This window comes from Thunnus thynnus, chromosome 3 (genome assembly GCF_963924715.1).
Source record: "Thunnus thynnus chromosome 3, fThuThy2.1, whole genome shotgun sequence".
In the NCBI taxonomy this organism is placed as follows: domain Eukaryota; kingdom Metazoa; phylum Chordata; class Actinopteri; order Scombriformes; family Scombridae; genus Thunnus; species Thunnus thynnus.
In genome coordinates this window covers 24,573,632-24,598,156 of record NC_089519.1, presented here as the reverse complement: position 1 = coordinate 24,598,156, position 24,525 = coordinate 24,573,632, and the positions used below count along the sequence as shown (strand labels likewise).

At 40.0% G+C, this 24,525-nt stretch overlaps 1 protein-coding gene across 10 annotated transcripts in view; it reads left to right on the top strand.

Annotated features, from left to right (window-relative positions):
• Positions 1-24,525, top strand: part of gab1 (GRB2-associated binding protein 1) — a 61,309-nt gene that overhangs the window by 28,474 nt on the left and 8,310 nt on the right. For 6 of the 10 annotated variants that reach the window (XM_067584939.1, XM_067584938.1, XM_067584935.1 and 3 more), the window contains 7 exons: positions 13,670-13,798; positions 14,221-14,386; positions 17,874-18,099; positions 18,285-18,377; positions 19,368-20,053; positions 21,948-22,042; positions 23,464-23,764. In XM_067584939.1, the coding sequence (XP_067441040.1) occupies positions 13,670-13,798; positions 14,221-14,386; positions 17,874-18,099; positions 18,285-18,377; positions 19,368-20,053; positions 21,948-22,042; positions 23,464-23,764 (1,696 nt within the window). Of the gene's footprint in view, positions 1-1,379; positions 1,522-9,473; positions 9,496-13,669; positions 13,799-14,220; positions 14,387-17,873; positions 18,100-18,284; positions 18,378-19,367; positions 20,054-21,947; positions 22,043-23,463; positions 23,765-24,525 lie in introns of those variants that run through there. The other 4 variants (XM_067584940.1, XM_067584937.1, XM_067584933.1 and 1 more) reach the window with 3 other exon arrangements.

Here is a 24,525-nt window from a genome sequence, read left to right as displayed (position 1 = left end):
AAAGTATTTGCCCATCTGCTGCCCTGTTTTTGAAAGCTGTTAACACAGCAGTGGTGAGGGTTAAAAAAGTAGTGAAAAGTACTTGTGTGTGTGCAGAAAGGTGCAGCCTGCAAAGCTCTCATGCGTGACTTTGCTTCTTTAAGGCCGGCCATCAGCATCACTTGTCTTTGCGCTGAAGAGTGGGCACTTTCTTATTGCAGCACAACACAATAAAAAGTACATTATTGCCTCAGATATACAGTTGATAAGTCACTAAAATGTTTAAATAATCCCAGCAAATCTGCATACCAAGATGAGGAAATAGAGAGAGCAATGCCTCAATATTCAGTGAAAATCTGGGTAAGAGCTTTGTCTAATTTACATGCACTCTGTAAGCTCTTGACTTGAGAGGACCTCCAGGCACCAAGGTATCTTTGTATCTTTGTCTTTGCAGCATTAGCAGAAGGGTTTGGGGTCATTGCTCTGCCAAGGGAGAGCTTTTGTGTAGCAGGCGAGCAGAGGAAGCTGTCCATGCTGTGGCATCTCTGACCTCTTTTTATTGAGAGTGCAGATGGGAAACAGAATCATAAAGTCTCCACAGGAAGCAGAGGAAGGCTCAGATCCAGGGAAGAGGATGAAGCCTTCAGATTCGACACTAGAAAGAGAAATACAAGGAAAATGATTTGTCTATAATTATGAGCTACGCACGGACCTTCGATTAGCAATGTAAATGAAGGGAGGGACATTTCGCTGATGTGATCTATGGACAGGACTGCATTACTAGAACGGAGTCCATTAGGACAAACACCATGAGTGGTGAGACGAGTCAGGTTTTAAAGCCCCCATGAAATGCTGTCTTTACTTCCTTAATGTGATGTATTTCCTTTTGAAACAGGATGTTGGTTAGGACATAACATAGTTAAAGATCATTTTAAATCAATGTGTTTTGGAAGGGAGAGGCAGTTGCACAGTCAAGGCAATCACTTTAATGTTTACGGTCATTTTTACTTCTAAATAAGTGCTGCACAGAATTTGATTTGTTGAAAAAACTTTGTGATCGCATGTGTGGTAGCTCCATGTTTTTTGTTGTAAAAGCTGTGTCAACCAGCATCTCTTGTGTCTGTGCAGTGAAGCTGGCAAATAAAATATTAATCGAATAATCATTGATAAAACTGACAGACAATAGAATAACTTTGTTGGTAAATTAAATTATTCCCGTGCTATCTGCTGAATATGCTGGGCTGCACTCCCACTTCATTTTTATAAACTTTATACATACCCTCCACTTTCTCTTAGTCCCACCCCCTCTGATTTAGCAGTGGCAGTTAAGAGGATCTGGGACAACCTGATTACATACAGCAGGAAGTCAAAGGAGGGAGAGGTCACAAACTGCTGACCCTCACACACACTGCAGCACATGATAAAGTCAGAAGGCGCAAACAGCTTTAACAACAACACCACCATGCTTGTTTACTCATGGTCAGTAACAGAAATACTGTAAGACAAAAAGAAAACAGCTCATTTGGATGCACAGTTTGCAAGGTAGGCTCACTGTTTGTTTATTACCCAAAACTCAAATGTTTTCCATGTGGATAATCTATAAGCATTAGAGGTAGTATTGAACAGCGTGTTTTTAAATCTTATTGAACTTTGTGGTGCACTGTCTAAGTCTTGGTTTGCAGGTTGGTGTTGGTCTAGAAAGTTGGCCATGCAAGATAGGGATGCAACGATTATAGATTTTGATGGTATGGTTATAGTCTGAGGAAAAATCACAGTTTCACAGTCTCACGATTATTACGCATTCATTTATTTCACAACACTACAGATGGATAAAATCACATGAGAAGTTTTTAATGAGAGGTTTTATTGTGTTTTTTCCCCCCTCACATTTCTTTGTTGGCTTTTGTTTTTAACAGTTGTTTAGTATTAATATAAGATTAAGATGAACTTTATTGATCCCCTAAAGGAAAATATTATTAATGTAGGTAATAATGTGGACATATGGATGACAGTTATTATCATCAACTGTCATCCATGCCTTATTTGATTAAAATTCATTTTTTATAATCTATTTTAATAATTAAGTCGCTCTTGTGACACCATGTGTAACTTTGCATACCTGAACTTGCTGCAGCACTGCATTTTAAGTTGGTGCACCAGGTTCCACCTGCAGTCTGCCGGTTCAGCCTGTGGATATTACGCTTAACACATTATTTTTTTTAATTTGTACAACCAGTCATAGAAAAATAATGTACCCTAATGTTCCTTTTTTGAGAGCAAGAACAGAAACACTCGGTGTAGCTGAGCCTTTACGGTTACAAAATCGGGATGTTCTAAAGCACGGTTAATAGTGAAATCGTTTAATTGTTGCAACTCTAATCTAAAATAACTGGAAAATTTTCCCCTGGATCCACAAATCACATGTTTGTGTTTCTCTGTGCAATCGTCCATTAGTTCACCAAAGCTTGTTTGGAGCCTGTGATATCACTTTTGATTCCACTCTGGGTGTTGTTACACAAGTGTTTTACTTTTTGTTTTTTTGTTCTTTTTAAAAAAAGTAGAACGTTGTATCTATAAAAAGCTACTGTTATAAGGATATGAAACTGAATGACAGTTGGATTTTGTGCTGCCTTGGTTTAGTTTACTTTACCCAACTATCATAAATGGTGCTTTGCATATTAAATGAAGATAATGTCAAGCATGGAGGATGTAAAAATCTACCGTGGTGTCCTGAGCCTATCAAAACTGGCACTTTACGCTGCAATTTTACTTTCTAAGACATAGCTGAAATAATTTAAGGAATACAGGCATTTGATGTGTGAATAGAATCTCATGGTGTATTGTTCTTCCATCACAATTAGTTAATGAGTTAATGCCAGCTGCATGCAGGATGCTATTTTTGAATGGAACTAGTAAAGGTATGGTGTGACTGGTAGGCAATCTGCTGAGATAGTGGACTGACATAGCTTACCCTAAAGAGTCTGCAAAGATGCTGAATAGTTATTATAGTTGAACAAACTTACTGTTGCATTACTGTTATAGCTAAACATACTCTTATTGATGTAGGGACTCAGCTACTTTTAGTATTTCATTGATGTCTTTGACGTGAACTTTTTGTTTATTTAGTGTATCAGTACATAAATATTCATTGATAACAGATACATTATACTTTTGGGGTTGTTTTTTAGGTTTGGGCTATAGTAATAAATTCAGTACATATATGTCTTCCTACAGTTGAGTTCAATCATAGCTGAACATAAACATGTTGAATCGCTTTTAGCTGAAATCCTGTTTATGTGCATATGTTTGAATCAGCATGTTTGTTAGGATAGAGTTAATCCGTTCATTTTGAATAGAATATTGCTGTTCCCACTTGCTGTAGCGGTTGATGTTAGGTTGAGCATGTGTTGAGTTTATCTAAAAAGATCCCACCATGCATGGCTGTCATCTCAACAGAATAAATGCAGAGTGTTAACCTTAAGGTCAGAAACTGGAGGTAGAATTGGCTGACTATTATTAACCACTAACCAGGATGCTGGACCTCAGGCATGCTCGTCTTTCATGGAAGTCCCCTCTCCCTCCAGCAGGCGGAGGGCTGATGACGTTAGCTGAACAGCCTCACTTAGCCAAAGGCCATGCACTCTTACTTGTACGTTAACTGCCCTCTCTGGTGCTCAAGGATGTAAAAATAGCTGTTTAGCAAGAATCCCAGTCATGTCTCGCTAACAAAGACTGATTTATTCAAGTTGCGGCACCAAGCATAGAGGAGCTTTTGTCCCTCCCCTCCTTCTCCTTCTGCAGACCTCGTCACCAAGGCCATGAGCGCCAAAACCTCTGACGCTCTTGACACTCCTCTCTTAGAACAGCCTTTGTTCAGCACAGTACTAGGGTCCAGATAGTGAGGCTCAGGGAAGCACTGTGGTCTACAAGATTGCATATTTGTTTACTGCATTTATGTCAGATTGCAGTGTCATGGAAATATTTTGTAGTTCAGACTCTTTTCTGCGTCAGCAGGTGCAAATATTTTATATTTAGGCATTTGCCCAAATAATTGAAAATGTCTCATGCACTCTGGAGGGAAAAATAGGGAATGAGTTTCAAACCCTCTATATGTCCAAACATGATATACAAGAAATTGCTGACATTTGACAGCAATAAGGGAAAGGTGGAGTAAATTTGTCTTCAGCCCAGAATTCAGTAGAAACTGATCTTTGTCAGTCAGTTATCATTACAGGCATGATTTAAAACAATAAGGGGGTATGACTGTTTTGGTGGTGCTGTGATGTAACTTTTTTCTAATCATTAGACATTTCTAGGTCTTTTATGCATATTAACACCTATTAAACTATCTACTGAGATTTAGGTCATTCATAAATGTTTACAATTAAGTGCAATGAAATTATACTGAAGCTGTTTTAGCAGTTTGGACTGAAGCAACAAATAAAATACTAAACTGATGTAGGACTAAGTAATGACTTTTCAATGTGAAAAGAAAAAAATCCTATATTTTTCCACGCAAATCCTAAGTAAGATTCCAGCACATGATTCCTCATTTACATTTTTCTCACTTCGCTCCACGTTTTCTCAATCCCTCCAAAGAGACTGCTCTGAAGAGTACACAGATCAATACTGGCACACTGGTTACTGTTGTGTGTTTAATTTCCTGCTTGGGAGAGTGCACTGTGTGAGTGTAAAGCTAATGCAAAAAAAAAAAAAAAGGTTCCTTTAATGTCATATCAACTGACCGGAAAAGGTGGTCTGTTTTCCCTGTGGCCATAAAATGTTGTCTGGTGGTGATTTCTGGCAGATTAAACGATAGCACATACTAATTTGTTCTGTTATTACCAAAATCTTGACCTTCTCTCCCTCGTCTTCACCCTGTGCTCATCCTGTGCTCCATTTCTCCCTTGTTCTGTCCCTTGCGCTGTGTTTTTCTGAGGAACAAACAGAGAAGCTGTGCTAGTCAGGATGAGTCAGTGCAGCTGGGGTGCAGGTCATTTACCCACAGCCCACTCAGACGGGACAGATGGCCCGGCCACTCTCATGCTGCTAAGTGCTAACTATGCCTCCAGAGTCTGTGAGCTAAGCTAATGCTAACATCTAATGGGTGAACTGGAGATCGCTCAGCAAATGCTATTAAAATCTGTATCTGCTATATGTATATCTGCTGTATGTAGAGTTGAATAATACACCAGGACAAGCTGTTATATTTTATTAAATTCACATCCATCAAGGCATTGGGTGACATTCCCTCCTTTTGCAATTTTGAAACAGTGTTGTAGAATAATGATTTTCATTCTGCTAATTTATATTAATCACTTTAAAATATCACAGAAAGTATTCTGTTGTGTTCACATATAACAGATCACAGCTATCCTCTTTGTGTACTGGTTTAGTGCGCCTTGTCCTGCTGATTCCACTTAGGAAAGCACAATAATGATACTCTACACTTGCTAATCACTATAGTGCTTATAATGAGTTTTAATACATTTATCCAAGTCTAATGTCAAAAATAAGTCATGTACTTGCACTGATATACAACACCGGCTCTCACAGTGTGCTCCTCTAATGCACCACTTGAGTTTTAGTTATGTGCTACTCAAGAGCTGTTGTTACTGTACCTAGATTAGCATTTCAGCTTGAATTGTGTCTGTTAAGCAGATAAAATGAATATTACTGATATTGAGGTTTTGCTGATTGTAAGTGTATGGATAATGTACAGAGATATACTCTCTTTGTATTCCTCTTCATTCTTTCTCTTTTTTTTCTTTAATTGGATTTGACCCCCATCAGTCAGTGATAAAATTACTAATGTGATTCTGACAGCACGATAGGACACACACACACACACAGCTTCTCCCAAAGAGAGCCAAAGGTTTAGCTTTGTATTATGGTGTATATGGCCTTTCAAAGGAAGCATGGAATCATAGTGCCTGTCTGTTAGGATTAATGATGTAGCATAATTGCTGTGTGCTTCACTTAGCATTGCTTATCTGGTTGCAGTATGCTTTCAATAACTAAAACATCATCAGACTCTCCAAATTGTTGTTAGATCGCAGTTGCAGGTGTAAAGAGCTTCTCAGTGACCTCTGATTGTCAAAAATGACAAAAAAGATCAATAAAAAACAAAAGTTAAAGAGTAAGTCAAGCTGTGTGTTGAAACTGAATTCAAAGCAGGATTTAGAGGTGGTGCAATTGCATACAAAGTCGACGGAAAGACTCAATTAGACGCAAATTTGCCGAGGGTGTTGATACGAAGACGCATCAGCATGAGTTCAGAATGTTTCAACTTAGAGAAAAAAATTGTTGTCAGGCTCAACTCTGACTGGCACCCCAGACCACAAGATACCAACAAACCTTACCAACATGTTGTGCCTGCATTAACACCAACTGGCACACATGAACCTTTTACACTCACCAAGCACTTTATTAGGAACGCCTGTGCAGTCGAAAGCAATCCAATAGAACAGCTCTGCTTTCTCTACTTTTACAAAGCTTGGTGGTGGTAGTGTACTGAAGTGCATTAAATTGAAAAGTGTTCCTAAAATTTTTGTCCACTCACTAACATACATGAGGACGGCAAAATATTAGGAACACTTTTAAATATAATGCACTCCAATACACCACCACCACTACCCGCTACAACATCAATAATAAACATAAAGTAGAATTATCACCTTTCTGACAATGTCAAGAAAAACTGAAAATGCATAAGCTTCGTAAAAGTAGAATTTATGGCAGAGCTGTTGTATTGGATTGCATTAGATTGCGCAGGTGTTCCCTAAAAGTGCTCAGTAAATGTTTAACATAAATGATAATCATTAAGTCTCATAGAAACAGCACACCTGTCCATGCCCTTAAGAGACAGTAAATGGTAAATGGACTGCATTTATATAGCTCCTCTCTAGTCTTCCGACTGCTCAAAGTGCATTACACTACATGCCAACATCCAACCATTCACACACACACACACACACACATTCATACACTGATGGCAGAGGTTGCCATGCAAGGTGCAAACCTGCTCATCAGGAGGAGTTTCTAACGCTCATTCACACACACACACTCACATACTGATGGCACAGCAATCGGAAGCAGTTTGGGGGTTCAGTTTCTTGCCCAAGGATACTTCAACATGCGAACTGGAGGAGCTGGGTATCGAACTGCAGATGTTCCAATTAGTGGACGAGCCACAGCCGCCCCCTGTCTGGTCTAATGTCCCAACTGCTGCTGCTGCAGAAATATAGAAACCCACAGGCCTGTCTCAGTATCATTAAGCATTAGAGATATAGAGGATGAGTTTAAGTATGCCATTTAACAGCCTGTTATGACAGATACATTCGCATAAGCAATTAGTGTACTTAAAGGCTTTTTAGGCTGCATTAAGCTATCTAAAACCATGAAGCACAATTAGCCTTTTTAAGCGCAATAAAACCGGAGTCTGTGGAGCTTGAGTGATGTTGGCAGGATGGTTCACTAGCAACTAGTTTCACATATTTAGACTAATAAATTAGATCAAACTGGTGTAATAGGAGACTGATTTGGCCATATAGTCTTATATTTAGCAGCTGTGGGCTAAAACATAGAGTTCATTCCCACTGTCTGTTTGTTCAAGTGGGAGTCCCGCCATTTCCTTAATCAATGCACAGTGGTGCCATACTGTCTCATTCATTTATCTACTTCCTGTTGTATGTATTTTGGCAGGAACCTTTAAAAGTCCGATGTGGGAATGCTATGGCTCATTTCATACTCTACAACTGGCAAAAGAATGAGACACTCAACATGTTGCATAATCAAAAGCTAATGAGCTGTAAGAGATGAGATTTTTATAAGATTGGACAGATGAAATGCAGGATGATGTTTCTGTTGACTCCAGTCAAAGTTTTCCATAACTTTGCAGATGTCATGATGCTCTGTTCTGAAACTGTTGGTGCACCACTGTTTAATTTGCATTACATGCTCCTGACATTGTCTGAGGCTTCTGGATTGTCAACAGAAAAATTGTATCGTGATAGGTTGTATGACCCAAAGTGTCATTCTGGACGACTTTAAGACAGATATTGAGCTGCATAATGTGAGGTGTCAGACCAGACGACGCGAATGGTCCATTACTGCTGAGTGACTGACCTTAGTAAGTTTAAAAGGAATTTAGGGCCCAAGAACCAGAGGCTTTCAGGGTTCAGTATAACTCAAAGTGTCGGATCACTAAACCACGTCTCAAGTCCTCTATAACCTTTTCTGGCGTTGAAACTGCAGGGGGGCGACTTTCTGAAACCAACAAGCACTCCCACTCCACACGGTGATTGGCCACGTGTGATTTGAACTTTTCTCAAGCTCTCTCTTTTTTTTCCACCGTCCACACAACTATTGCCATCATTTTTAGCGTGTACAGCCCAGTGCAACATCATAAATGTCTTCTTGAGCCAGTGTATGATTCATTGCGTCGAGATTACAAACACACAAAAGAGACAGAGAGCTCTTGGAGGGAGATCAGAGAGGTGTTTGTGTGTGATGCAGCCAGGAGGAGGCTTTGACAGCAGGCTTTTTGCCCCCTTCGAGTGTGGTCATTTGGAACATGTATAAACACTTTTGCCTTCAGATGTGGTCGGCGACATGCCATATCACTAGATTGTTTCAAACATACTGAACCCCTTATTCAGACAAGGGGTTCAAAGTGATAGTGTTGTTTCGCTGCTTTTGTATTTGAGTGTATTAGATTGTACTGCAGTTTTATAATACTCTGCTTTCTGTAGATGCAGAGGTTGGTGATGGAGGATGCAGCTAATTTCTCTTCTGTTTCCATTATATTCCCTCTGGAATCACACCAAAGTGTCCCCTCTTGCGTAGTTTCTCCCTCTTTACGTACTTCACCTACTTCTCTCCCCCACCTTTGCTGTTGCCATGCTCCAGTGATGTTGGGTAGGGAGGCGTCTGACGGCAGCGTGACTCCACTCAGTTGGCATCTCCTCCCAAAACCCCCACCCCACCCCACCCCACCCCACCCTCCCTTCCTCTGTCATCGTCTTAGTCAGACTCTCAATGCCCTCTCTGTCTGGCCCCCATGGGCTGTAGGAACTGGGTGGGCAAATGGAGGGTGTCTTCCTGTGTGCCTCACGCTATCAGAAGACACCAGGACGCTGTGAGAAAAGGGGGGGGGCGGGGGTGGCGAGGGGTTGGCGGGGACAGCTGCCATGGCAGGGGAGCCCTCCCCATCCCAGTCCAGTATCGTCCCATGCCGTCCCATTCCCAACCCCGGGACAAGGAAGATCACAAACACTAGGCTCCTACAAGCTCAAGTGGGCTCTGTGATTGTTGAGTGAGCTGAATGGTTCCGAATTGATTGGTGTATTAAGATACACTGGAATGGATGTATCCTGTTGTCTTCAAGTACTGCAGTCTAGCTTGGACCAATTGGGGTTTAGCCCTTAACTTAACAACACTGGCTATAATGGAATATGCTAAACAAAAAGCAGGACTAAAGGCCTCATCACGTTCTTCAAGGAGCCTTGACAGGAGGTATGTAAGGAGGACAACTACTCAGACATCATCAGGCTGTACTGTTCCAACATGTGTGTGTTTATAAGCTCTTTCGTAACCCTGATTTTGAATTATGGTTTCTCCTGTAACCTGATTTCCGGTAAACAAGGAACCTGGTTGTCTTGATTGGGTCAAAAGAAGAATGGTTAACAGATGTAGATTTCATCTGGAAAAACCAGATTAGTTCTAACAGGGTTTTTACAAGTTCACATGTGCACAACAAATTTCTGACAGCAAAAGTATTTTCATCTGTCGCAGCAATTCAGAGGAATGAAGAAGGAAGGATGATCACTTGTAGCAGTGGAACCTTGTTTTTACTATAATGAAATCCAAAGTCAAACTGCAACTGAAACTGACACCAAAATAAATGAGTTTATGTAAGTTCTGTGTTCCCTTAGCTGAACTCCACTTTAAATTCAGCCACATTTGCACATTAGGAAAAAAAAAAGAAAAAAAAAACTGAGCTGCCTCACTACAAGAGCCTGTACTCCCACAGTGCCGTCAGTCCAAATGCTCTCACAAATGCTGTTATACTTAAAACTCTGCCAGCATTGGTTCAAAAAATATGGTTAGAAGGAGGAGAGAAATCTGATTACTGACCAGCTGCATGTAAATGTTGATTTTAAAGTAACCAGGTTACTACAGTTCATGTACATGCGTTCTGACTTCCTGCCTTAACTTGATTTCTTCCTCTTACACGGTGTCTTGTGTACATATAAATATAGTTAATATGTCTATGCATGTCAGTGAAATAGCACTTGCACCAGGTGAATGTGCCTCTAATGTAGGTGTGATATTGCCTGGTCATCGGGGAAGCAAAAAAATACCTTTTTTTTTTTTACTTTGTGTAGCCTTTTTATTTGTTTATTACCATATTACCAAGTGTTTATTTTTGCGCACGTGACTGGTGCTGGATGTGTGGTTTAAATCAGCTATAGAAAACAGTTCAAGTGTGTATAACTGTGTGTGAGGAATGCTGTGTGAAACCCTACAGATGGAGGAGAGATGCTCAAGCTACCACACAGCTTGTCATCCCAGAACTACTACTGTCTGTAACCATGCTAATGTGGCAGTACAGATTCTCTTCAGGGCTGCTGCTATTGTTTTAAACTGTGATTGACTTTTAATAGTCTATCACATTAGACTTTTCAATTAAATTAAGATCTTAAACCTCTGTTTGTTTCGTAGTTAGATTAGTTTTTTCATCAGATAATTTATATTGCTTATTCTTCTTGTACATATTTTGAGATGAATACATTTTAACCGTCTTTTCCATGAGCTGCTTTGGGAGCTGGTTTATTGGCCCGAACAATAAATTAGGCGGTATTAGCTTATTGCAGATACACTATCTTGGTGCTGGCACATATGTTGGTGAATAATTAAAAAGTATTTATAGTGCAGAAACAACACATATGTTTAGATTAATTTAGAAAAAGTTACACCCTTACATTGTTTGGAAAGCTTCTTCTGTCCCCCTCAGTTCATATCTATGATATATTGTTATTTATCTTTCAAATATTAATATTGGTTGTTTTATCATCTATTACACAACTATTGGTTATGAAATAGTTGATAATACTCCCTTTTTTCTCTTTTATTATGTCCTTAAAGCACAAATTCTGGCCCATTATGTGTTTTGTACTTTTGTATTTTGGGGCACTTAATTTCATATTTTATTTATAGTCCGTCTTCCTTTTTTATTGGCCATGTTGCACTAGATTCAGTGTGTTTCATGTATAATTTTTTCCATTGAAGCCCTTGTACAGAGGCATATTTTTTTGTGCCCTCCGGGTGCATCAGACATTGTTGTCAAACTCTGCTCTTGGAACAGATTTTTAATTGTGTAGAAACTGCAGATTGCAGTGTGATGAATGTGTTTTTGAATACTGGACGAATTGTCTGGTCTGCTCTGTGATGTTGAACTTGGCAAAGTTTAACAAAGGTCTCTGTGAGATCAAAACATTGCTATATTAATGAAAAATAAAAATATAAAAAATTAATGATTAATTAATTAATTAAAGATACAAATTATGGGGTGCTATCAGCACAGTGTGTGGCTCTTTTATCTGATTTTTGTCTTAATTATGAATTTTTGATGTAGCTACACACTCTCCACTCTTGTTTCTTATAAGCTGTAATTAACCTGTTGATTACTCATGAATTTTAAAATGACTGTTAAGTTGTTTTGTTAAACAGATCTCACTTGCCTCTGTCTCGTGCATGTACAACTCACCCAGTTGTCAACACTCTGACATTGGGCGGGCCTGGCCCTCGGTGTAACCTAAGCTAAGCTTGGTCCTTCTGTTCCCTACAGGGTAACTTGACCCTAGATTGCTTTGTCATGTGCCAGAGAGAGAGTTTCCCTCTCCACACCCACCGCCTTTGTCCAAACAACACAACACAGGCACATCTGTATTATTTTTTGCACGTTTACTTAAGCTTTTATATTTAAATTTGGTATTTAAGTGGGCCCGCCTCAAAGGATGCAGGTTTAATAGGTTTAAGCCTCACTTGGACTATGTGGGCGTGTTTTGTGATTATATAATGCAGGCCTTTTGAACTGCAGTGTGTGAAACATGTGCTACGAGTGTGTGCAATATGTCAGTGTGGGATGTGAATAGTGTTTTTGAATCTTGTTGTATGCAATTTGTGTTATTTAATGCTTTATTGGTTTTGTCCATGTGATTCTTGTATGTCGATGTGCTTTCAGTTTAAAGTCCAGGGACTTTTCAGGGCTGCTTGTTTTCTTCATCCTGTTTATGGAGGGAAAGGTCTGATGCTCTTCATGCTGTCTCAGTCAGGGGCTTGGCCCACTAACAAAGGACACCATGTGGATGGAAAAACAGCTAAGGGATGAAAACAACAAGCCCCCACAGCATTGTTAATACAGTCAAAATCTTCCCTCAAAACAACAACAACAAAGCTTTAGTTTGCATTCCTCACACTCAGATGGTATGCTTCCTGATCTGTCGGATCTTAGTGGTGGTTGTTTGTCTGCTGGGTCTTGTCTATCATTTCAGACTCTACATCACTGCGAAAGTTTCTGGTATTCAGTTTATCAGCTGGTTTTGGTGTCAGTGGGTTTGTTTGTTTTTCGGCTGGTGAAACTTGTATTTAGGGTCCACACACCTACTTGGCCTAGCTTAAGCAATAAAAGGAAGTGAAATATTTTTGGATAAATCCCCTATTTTATGATGAAATCCAGTGACTGCTTTGATGTTTTTACTTAGTATTTTGTGGAGAGATTATTTCAAGCCCTAAAACAAAACATCCAGCCCAACTGGCATGACTCAGCAGAATCAAGAGTTCATGACCTCCTTGAGTCTGCATTTAAATGAATCACTGTTGGATATGTTTCTAAACAAATCTACAAATACCATGAGATGGAAAACACAGTCTAGGAGGAGGAGTGTAGTGTCAGTGTTGTGCCAAAATTAATCATGATATGACAGCTATGTGTGATATTTAAACAAGTTTTGAGGATGGTTGTTTGTGCTTTTCTGCGAACTTGTGAGTAAAATAGATCTTTGTTTATAATTACTGTGGCACTGTGGTATTTTTTTAAAATCTTTCTTCATATTAGCTTTATTAATCTATTACTGATTAGATATTCCAGATAAGAAGGGACACCAATGTTCTGTCATTTGCCATCTCAATAATGTACTTATTGTACTTAAGGATGAGGATTTATTACTAAAATGCCCCTAATTCATGTACAATAAGCAAAAGTCATAAATCTCATCAGCCTTTTTTTTTCTCCTGTCTGGTATGTCTGAATTTAAACTCTTCTGTCTGCGTTGTGGTGCCTTTTTCTCACAGACAACAAATCCTATTGGGAAGGAAAGACCTAATTGCCTGTTTCTCTTTATAGATTTGGTTATTCACCCCAATCAGGGTGTGAGACCAAACTATGTGGCTTTTGTTCTGGTTATCCCAGACACATATTTCTGGTTGCGGGCCTCTTCCCTCTGGCTCAGATTATTCTTCAGTTAGGGAAGTGCAGCTGGTGGAGAATTCACACAGAGAAACAAGCTATGCTAAAAAAAAAAAAAAAAATAAAGCATTTGGTCAGCCTGTGGTCAGTTGAGAATGGAGCAGTCATTGTGAGAACACACATCTAACCTTTGGCCTCGTTTCTGCGCTCACCCTGCAGGCATGGAAGAAGCGGTGGTTTATTCTTCGCAGTGGCCGTCTGACAGGCGACCCAGACGTGTTGGAGTACTACAAGAATGACCATGCCAAGAAGCCCATCCGCGTGATTGATCTCAACTTGTGTGAGCAGGTATGGTTCCTTGTCACTACCAGCCTGCAATTTAAAGTGCCCAGTTTCATATTTCTGCTTATATCTCCAGACACAAGTCTTGAAAAAGTATAATTGTAACCACCTGCAACTTGTGTAATCGTATATTTACATTTGGGATATTGATGATTACACTTAAGTTACAGAAATGTGTGTTTGAAAAATCAGACAGGTCATTCAACAATACAGGCAACTGTTTTGGAGATATTTTTGAAATAATATTCAATAATATTTGACTGCTGTTTATTATTTAGAAAAACAATGGCCTATATCTGTGACTTGAATGTAATAGTGAATACAAATGAACATAAACATGAGCTAAAGGGCTACTTTCGCACTCAGAAAGCTCTCATTGTGTGGCCGTAAATATTCAGTTAGTATTAAGCTAAGTCCTGCTCCCTCAGGTGGACGCTGGGCTGACGTTCAACAAGAAGGACTTGGAGCACAGCTTCATATTCGACATCAAGACCATTGACCGTGTCTTCTACCTGGTGGCTGACACTGAAGAGGAGATGAATAAGTGGGTTCGCTGCATCTGCGACATTTGTGGTTTTAACCCCACTGATGACGGTAAGGATTGGCCTTAAATAGGCATATTACATTGTGTGCCACTGGGCCAGATGTCTTAAGAAAATCTGCTTTGAATAGGCTAACTTTATGGCGTAAAAGGATATTTCTTTGCAAATCTGGATGAAGGCCACCGGCAGTGGTAGAAGTGGTGGAACACTTCTAAAGTGACCACAAGTGATGAACAGCCTTGAAAACTTTGTTCTTTCATTTTTATTTTTGAGGCTGATGATAGTGAAGAATTGCACATTTTGCAACCAACATAAGTGTGTAGAAGATCAAACTTAATTTGCAGGAAATTCAAGAGGGAAATTATACTGGATACATTTATGATCTCTACAAAAGCCTATGTAGAGACACCACAGCAATGATTGTGTATTTGTAATGTTGCAAAATTGATCCACCAGAACAAAAATCATCTTTAAACATCTTCTGTCTTATATACACAAGTATGAAAGCTGAGTTCCTATTTAGCAGCTTTAAATCAGGTTGTACCTCATCAGCAGCAAACAAATAAATAATCCCCCAGAGTTGAACGATGCAATATTAGCTCACAAGCCAATTACTGTAAATTTGATTGGTCTCTCTTTTGATGTCACTGTTGTGCTTCTCAAATGTCTGCTGCTTTCTCTCTAAAGGAGTTAGGTGAACCAGCTGAATGTGCCAGAAGGCCTCTGTTCAGCATAGTTCTCAGCCAAGGTCTAATGATCCATGTGTTGATCCATGTGTTGTGTTGAGGCTCACGTTACCCTTGTTCCCAGTACTGGATAATCAAAGCATTGTGTGCCTGTCGGTCTCACTGCCCCTCTTTCGTTCACTCCCTCTTATCTGGTTCTCACTCTCTCTCGTTTGCATAGTCTTGGTTCCCTCTCTGTCTCTCTGTCTTTGAGCTTAATTGTAAGCTGCACTATTTGCATCTCAGTTTGGGTGTTCTACGTCTTCACCACCTCCTCAACTAAATATGTAAGAATTTTAGTGTGATTAGAATTGCCACAAAAGTTGCACCGATTCATTATCTGACATATCACGCCACTGAGATTCGCTCAGGAGAAAAATGTACTTTTCAAACCTGACAACTGAATCACTGATTTTCTCGCTCCAAGGTCGTCCTCTCCGCAGTACTGTGACTATGCCTCCGCTTTTGTTACATAGCTAGTGCTGCAGGACAACCCTGATAACAACATTCATGACACCTCTGCTACAGAATTATTGAAGCTGGCTGTTAAAACCCTTATGTGCAAACAAACAGCAAGACCATTCAAGGAGAAACCGGGTCTAAAGACAAATATCCTTGCAGATAGCCTTCCTCACAGTTCTTATTACAAAAGAATGTCCTTGGCTCTCCCTTTTGCGCTCACTTGCACTTCTCTGCATGTGAGACCCAACTCCCACACTTCTGTCGTGTGTGGCCACGCTAGAGTGCTTCTCGGCTGGGCAGATATTAGAGGAGGGAACATTAGGAGGGCTAGGGAACGAAGGCTCTGAGAGACAGTGTAGGAGGTATAGATGAGTCCGAGCAAAGGGGATTTTCCCTTTTCCTGTATGAATCAGCACTTAAAGCTTTACCAAACAACTGGGAAGAAGGAAAGGAGATAGAAGAGCAAGTGATGCACCATAAAGAGAGACTTCCAAAAGTAAAGAAAGAGGGGGCTTTGCGTGAGATATAACCATGTCTGTTATGGAAGAGAGTGGGAGGAGAGCTGTGAAAAAGGAGAAAAAAGTAGAAAGATGTGGAATGAAATAAGAACAGAGATATATTTCACCCAGCTTACGCATCAGCCATCTTGGCTCTCACTGCAGTACAACAATCAGCTCAAGCAGAAGGGTTTGAAAAGGACTCTGACATTTGAAAACTGACTGTGTGGCAAAGCAGAGACCTTGAGGAAATGCTGTCTGAGAAGGAGTGTGTGGGATTCTGAAGGCAAACACAGTATTCAGACTGTTAAGGGAAAAAAAAAGCTTTTAAGAATATTTCATGTGTATGTGCTCGAAATGAAAAGAATGATCAAAATACTTGTTAATTCGGGCGTTTTTTTTTTTCCGCCCACAATTCACAGCTAGGACTGCAGTGTGATTACTGAACTTGATATCAGCCATCTGTGTTATTTAGGGAATCTTGTCACATATATCACACGTCACACATAAATCTTGTCCTTTGCTCAAGCTGGACAGTGTACTGTATTTAAAAAGGTTTTATTTCTCCCAGGAAAGTAGGATATGGGATTACAGGTTGTTGGGTCTTGACGGATCAGTTAAAAAGGGGGACCCAATGCCTTGGTTGCAGACTAATAGTTTTGATTTGGAGTTAAATTTAATAAACAGAGTGCAATGAGCAATTCCAAGAAGATATGTGACATCTGTCCTCGTTGTTATTCTTCGTTAGCGTGAACCTTTACCGAACGTCCCATCAAGCTCTGACATTATATCAACTTTAAAGTGGATGTAATATCAGTCAAACTGCTTCTGGTGACATTTCAATGGAATTGTGTTGCTAGGAAGCAGCTTGGGTCTAAGTTTATTTGCTGCCAGAGCTGACATTGGCAAACACAGGCCACTGTTTACTTTCTGCCTAATATCATCAGTCACCAATATCACCTGCACTGTCTCAGTGGGCTTTACAGGCTCACAATAGGAGCAGTTCCTGCTTTCTTTCTATCACTGTGGGTTCAGTAGGAGCCATAAGTTAACAAAAAAATTGGAAGAATTAGTAGAAATACAAAATACAGCAATGTGGTTATAATCCAACATTATGATTATAATTGTACTAGGGCTGCAACTAACAATTATTTTCACCATTGATTAATCTGCCAATTATTTTCTCATTGATCATTGGTCCATAAAAAATCAGAAAACAGTTTGAAATCCCCATCACATCTTCCTAATGGACTGTTTTGTCTGAACAAAAGTCCAAAACCTAAATATTTTAAAATGACTGTAATGTATCACCAAGAAAAGCAGCAAATTCTTGCATTTGAGAACCTGGAACCATCAAATTCTTGGCATTTTTATGTGATAAATTACACAAATGATCATCGACTTTCAAAAACAGTTGTTGATTGATTTTCTATCAGTTGACTAATCTATTAATGGGCTTATTGTTGCAGCTCTAAATAGGACCAATACAAATGTAGTTAAATCTATTTTTTTTAAAAAGGACAATAAAGAAATTGGTCCAGTAAATGTCTCCAATAATTCCAGTGGATTTAATGAAATATGAAAGTCTATGTGGTGAAAATCTAAGCTAACATTAACACAATTCTTTACATAAAATGAATGACTGAATGGAGGGTAATCAAAAGTTCTCATGCTGTTCTGATTAATTACCGCAAAGCTACTGTACGATGCCTGCCTCCTCTATAAACTGCTAAACCCTGTATTGTATTTAACTTTTGAGTGTTTTGAAGCACACAAAGTTGGTACACAAAAGGATAACACACATGAACATTAACAGTCTTTGCAGAAGCTAACCCGTCTTGTTTTTCTCCTCCAGAGGCAGCAAAAGCTGCTCACCAGTCAGCCATCGGAGGCCTGGTGGTGGACACACCCCCTCACCCAGCACTCGGTAATATTGTTGGTCCAGCAGCAATGCTGTCCAGCGTGCCCCCTCCATATCAACCAGTCAGTGTGCGACACCTGGACTCTCAGTCCAGTTCAGAGGAGCCCCAGGATTACTTGTGGCTGGTCAACTGTGAGAGCAAAAAGCCTGAACCCAACAGGTGAGTGTGCGTGTGTTCGTGTATGCTTCTATTATTTGTATGAGTCTCCACATTCACTGTACTGAAGCGCTATACTGTGGCATAAGCTGTTTTTCTCTGTACACTTTTTTCCCCTCCATTGGTTTTTTTTGTACATTTCATCTGTACTGCCACTCTCACCCTTGTCTCTGCTGTGTGATGTGTAGCTCAGTACAGCTTCACTCTTCATTGGAGGGAGACCAGGAGTATTTGCTCCTGGAGGAGTGTGAGAGCAAGACTCTTCCTCCACAGGCTAGTCTGTGAGTGGCCAGCCATCCAGTTGGAACTGCCTGCTTGTGTGGAGTGCTACACATATATAAAAAAGACAGACCAACAGAAACACACATAAACACCACATACACTCTGATTTACATTGCTTCTGTAAACGATGATGAGTGGATTTGAGGTGTTTGAATCTGCTTATGAGTGTCCCCTCCTTGTAGATCAAACCTGACCGCATTGTACTTTCCCTCCCACTAAATTGATCTTGTCATTACCTGCATGTTCAGAAATGACCCAACAGCAATCAATTAACTCAGTCCTCCATGTGAACTAAAAAGAGCTTTTTTTATCCTAATATGGCAAACTGTGCCAAAGATGAGTATTAAGATGTGTCTGGATCTAACCTTAAAGGACTAACTGCTACTTGCAAACAGTGTTGTGAGGATTTACTATTACAGGTCTTCACGGGTTTAAAATGGACCTGATCTAAAACAGACTCGTGGAAAAACCCAACAATTTTAATTTTCAAAAAAGAGCGAGCAGATCAGAAGCGGACCCGAACAGAGCAGACCCAACCTGACACCCCATAGACCTGAGGATAATTAGACCCAGTCCAGAATGTGGTTGACTTGAACAGACCAACATAGAGAGAGAACACAAACTACACAGTAGCATGATGCACTATCAATTAACAAGTAGCTGCTGTCGAACAGAGCAGCAATATAATGAAAATGTCCTGAGAACGAATGTTAAGTCAAAGAAAGTCCAAAAAGAATTAGTTCATATTCTTCAAAGTTTAAATTATATAAATAATAGAAAGTCACATTTTCTCCCACTGCACTACATTCTTTCGCCAACTGAGCGATTGATAGATAGTGATAATTTTTTAACCAATAATTTGTGCTCGGTCCGTGGACTGGTGAAGACCTCTACTTACACGACTGTGTGGATTGCCTGCTTTCTCTAAAATCAGCATGTTTTATTGTATATATTTAATTCTCTGTTCTACATGTGTGTTTTCCTCTTAGAGCTCATGCTGAGTGTTCCAAGTCTACCTCTTCAGAGACAGACCTGAATGACAACCTCCCCTCTCACCGCACGCCCACATCCTCCACCTCCTCAGCTAAACACACCTCGCACAACGGCTTCTTCCCACAGCACCCGGCCCCAGCCTCCGCCTCTTCCATCTACGACTCGCCACCATCACGTGGTGCCTCGCTCTTAACTGACAATGGCCTCTACCACCTCCCCCGCAGCTACTCTCAGGACACTGTGCTGTTCCCTAAGTCGGCCTCCTCCCCGTCGGCTCATCCGGACAGTGGGGATGCCTCCGAGCTCTACGTCTTCAACACACCGTCACGGAAGCCCTCAATGGAGACACAAATGCGCAACCTTTCCATCAGTTACGATATCCCACCTACACCTGGCGCAAACTGTACTTACCAGGTGCCCCGCACGTTGTCGTCGTCGACAGGGGTAGGAGGCTCAGAGGGTGGGGGAGATGTAGTGCCCCCTCCCAGACCGCCCAAACCTTCGCTCAGTTCCACCTCAGGACCCCCTCCACCCCCCGCTGAGCGCTCACCTACGGACACTTACTATGTGCCCCGCTCAGCCTCAGAGACGGACGGAAACTACTGTGTGCCTACCAGTGCTGGGAATAAAGCATTACGCAGCAACACCATTGGCACTGTGGACTGTTCACGCCTCCGCAAAGGTTTGTGTCGGGGAAAATTTCTTTATTATTTTTTTTTTATGTTGCCTTTTTTTTGCCCTTGAAGTTGACATTTCCTTCGCATTAGAAAACTACTGTACAATAATGTGTGATATCTACCAAACATAACATAATTTATAAGTTAAAAGAAGTTTTCCTTACAAAGTATTTGTATCATCACATGCATTATCATCTTAAAATGTTAAAATTCAAATACAGTGACACGCACACACATCTACCTCCATAGAATTGTGACCTTTATGTACAGTGATATTTGCCATCAGCAAGACGAAACACCTTTACGAGACTTCTGTGTCTGAAAACTCAGCTTTTATGTTGCAATTTGATACTCTTTTCCACTTTCTTTTGATGGATGATGAGAGACATCACTGGAGCTGTTGGCATGTTTTCTTCCAGCTGCAATCCCTATTTTCACCTTTGCTCTTCTGTTCTTGCACAAACCATTCAAACTGTGAATAGCTTATCAGACCTGAACGTAGAGCAGTTTGCTGCAGACGTCTTTAGGCTCTTGGTGATTAAGAGACTTGATGATAGTGTCCATGTGCAGCCCTTCTTATCATATATAGTGGTTATAATACTCAGTTCTAACATTTACAAGCAAGTAACATACATTAGGATTCATCTAAGTAGGTCTTCACTTGTGAACAAATACATGTCTTCTGTTGCATCACTGAAACCACAAATATCTTTGGCTTGTTATCATTGGAACCAACCTTGGGGGCATTGATGTTATCCTCTACCTATGTAGTGAAGTCTGACACATGTGATGTTCAAAATATATATGAAATTAGATATTCAGGTCCATGTAACATGGCAGCAATTGCTGTTAGTCATCATCAATTTCTCTTTGTATTCAATCAAGAGAAGAATCTACTAAAATCTGACAACTCAGAGGATCTTCTGAAGTGACAAGAGGTGCATTTTCTAATAATAGAATGAGAAAATGAAATGAGTTGATCTTAAATCATTGCACAATGTTGGAACAGAAAAGGCTTAAAATAGATGAAAAACAACTTTGTGACAAGAAGAGGAACTAACATTTAAGGATGGGCGCAACATAAAATATTATACCACTTACACCTCCCTCTTGTGGTGACAGATGTAATTACATGAGTGTCAGTGGCAAGATAATTGTTTACAAATATCAAGAGTCTTAGGTATTTGGTGAAACCGGGTAGTCCTTGTTACCTGTGTTGTGGAATTTGTGGAAACTGTAAAACCAGTAATCACGACAGAAATAGTAAATATCCCAGGCACATCTGATGAAGATACACTAAAGAATCATTGAGTAGTAGAAATGTATTATTTATACTGTGAAAATGGGATTTCATCTGACAGCCTTTTTAACCCATATTTCTTTCTTTTTTTGGTAAAGTCACTATTTCCCAGAAATGACTTGTCTTATTGTAAGTATTCTCTGTCATGGTCTTCCCCCATTCGGTCTCCCTCAGCTGACACTCTCATTTGCTTTATAAGCTTTTCCTAGCATTGTTGTGGTTATTGTGGCCCTAAGTGAAACACATTAGCGTCTGCATCAGTGCCTAATGAGAATGCAAAAAAAACCCAAAACAATAAGGCACTATACAGTACAGCCTTTAGATACAGCCGCTGAGATCCATCTGACTAAATAAATTGAAGTTTGCAGAGTCATGAAAAGACATCTTTATTAGGCTTCTTGTGCGATAGGGATTGTGTTATTGGATAAAATGGCTTTAAATGGAGACACAAACTGTATCCTGCATGGAAAGGGCAGTGTAATACTGTATGTTGTCTCGTACGTTTAGATGAAATAATAGTGTATTAAATATTATAGTATATATTATGGTATATATTACAGTTATTTGTATATTTGCTAATTCCATTTGTGTTTTTGCAGATTTTGGATCCCAGGACTGCTATGACATTCCCAGATCATTCCCTTCTGACAAAAGCTGCTCGTTTGACTTCAATGAAAGTTTCAACAGCTACTTTGTAAGTGATTATGGATGTTTTTTATTTACAGTGTTGATACTACAGACATATTCAAGTAATGCTTTATTTTATGGGTCCTTTAATCCGATACTAATTTCCTGGAAATTTTCAGCTATTTAATAGTTCATTTTACAGAAAGGGTGGTGCAATTTGGTATAAATTATAAGAAAAAAATCAGGGAAAAAAAGGAAAAATACTGTGTGTAGATTTAAACTATTAAAAATAAACTATTAAACTATATTAAACTATCAAACTACATATTAGATTCTTTATTAAATACTCTATAATGACCAAATTTTTCATATACTACCAAATTGCATAACTCTTTCAAAGAAATGTCCTAAGAAATAACAGTTGAATGGCAGCTACTTTAGTACATTATTGAAAAAATATCCTGGAAATAACTGTAGTAGGAAAGTAAAGAATGTGTAAAATAAAGTGTTACGGACACTGTTGGTAGCATTTTTCAGAAACGCTATCAATAAGAAAAAAAGTACCTTTTTTTCCCCTCACTGAAAAAATATCACCTACAGACACCCACAGCTTACATCATGCTAACATTTGTCCCAGAGCACAATATTTCATGTACTCTGAAAATGCACAGTCAAAACAATGGCTACAGTCTTGTGCGACCGGAAAGAGACGGTCGAAACAGTGAAACTATTAAGTGGCTACTGTTAGCCTTCAAGCCATGGCAGCAATGTTAGCACGGAGGATGACATCAATTCACTTTGTTGCAGACAGTAGAAACATACAGTTTGAAGGAGACACACAATCCAGATGTGTTTTATTACATTCTTATATTATACAAGAACAACACTCAGTAGTCAAATGCTCTCATGTTTTTATTGGCATTTGTTGATTTTTTGAGTTTGTTTGTATGGTTCTGTTGAGCTGCTTTGCTCAGTAGTATATGAACTTCAGCTAAATCCTAATTATTTTTGCCAGCAGTTTTGCTTCTAGTTAGCTCTCTCTTTAACATTAAGGCTAGCTGCTAGCCGGTGTTACCTGCTGCTGCCTGGGCGTCTTCCTGCAATTTGTCAGTATCTTGTGGTGGTGTAATTTACTCTGGCTAGTAACAACATGTAACAACACATACCTCTACATCTCTGTTAGTACTGGTTGTTTCTTATGAGTTCATCCTGGATTGATCCGCTGTTGCCTCATCGTTTCAGACTTCACGCTGCTTTCGTCTAAAACTAACAAAAATAAAAAGAATGTGTCAAAAATAAATATGTCCGCCAGCGATTTAACTGAAAGACACTTTTCAGAGACACGCAAGTGTTATGACTATTATAATTTCTAGCCCATCAACTGTTTTGTAAGATTATATTTCCCTTTAACCTGAGTTCAGTGAAACCTTAATACAAACTGTGTGTCGTTTTTTCTATGAACATGTATGTATGCCTTGTCGCCCTCAGAAAAACAAAGGAATGATGCCAGTAGGTAGCCAGTCCACAGAAGAGGTAGACCAGAACTACGTACCCATGAGTGCCAACTCCCCATCACATCATCACTCGGGCAGTTTGTCAGAGCCTATGCACGAACCCAACTATGTGCCCATGACCCCAAGCACCATGGAGTTCTCCTCTCTGGGAAAACAAGTCCCCCCGCCTGCCCACATGGGCTTTCGCTCCAGTCCCAAGACCCCTCCTCGCAGGCCAATGCCCAGTGACTGCCAGCCCCCGCCTGTGGACCGAAATCTCAAACCAGATCGCAAAGGTGAGAGGATAAAAGCTGTGTGCGCATGTGCAGATTTACTTGTGACTTGGTTCATAAATATATATGGTAAGTTCCTGCTGTTAGGGTTGATATGTGCTGAAGAGATATTGTGCTTAACTTGCTTAAGTATGCTCAGTATTTACTAATCCAGAAACTGACAACTGACCGTGCTTTATCTGACTCTCATCTGCTATTCTCACAGTGCTGGCTCATGGTCATATAGCCATCTGTACAAGATTTCTTCAGTTCAAACCACTCTTAAAACACACTCACTTTTTTCATTATACTTCAGTTGTTTTTATTAATGTATATAAACACTTCTCTCATTTGTCTGTGTCGGTTTGTCTGGTGTACTAAATACCACCGTCTTCCTCTGTGCCTGTCCTTGACCAGCTTATTCCACCTCTTGATGAATTAGTTTAGTGCTTGCTACATCCTCTTACATCCAACACAGTTAGCTCCTTGTCAAAAGCACTTTTGTCCTGAGCTCAAGAGGCCCTGTAGACTGTTTTGGAGGGGGCTGGTCCCTGTGCCATGGAGTGACCGAAGCCCGGAGTGGTCACCTCCATCCCCTTTGTTCCCGTCATCTGAATGGAGCCCTTTGATGAAAGACCTGATAGCAAGGGGAATTACAATCTAGGCAGATTGAAAGGCTGAGTAATGGGCATAGAGAGAAAGAGAGAGAGAGGGAGAGAGAGTTGAAGAATGACAGGGAGTCACGTACATAGACCAAAAACCAGGGCTGTTATTGTCATCGAAGA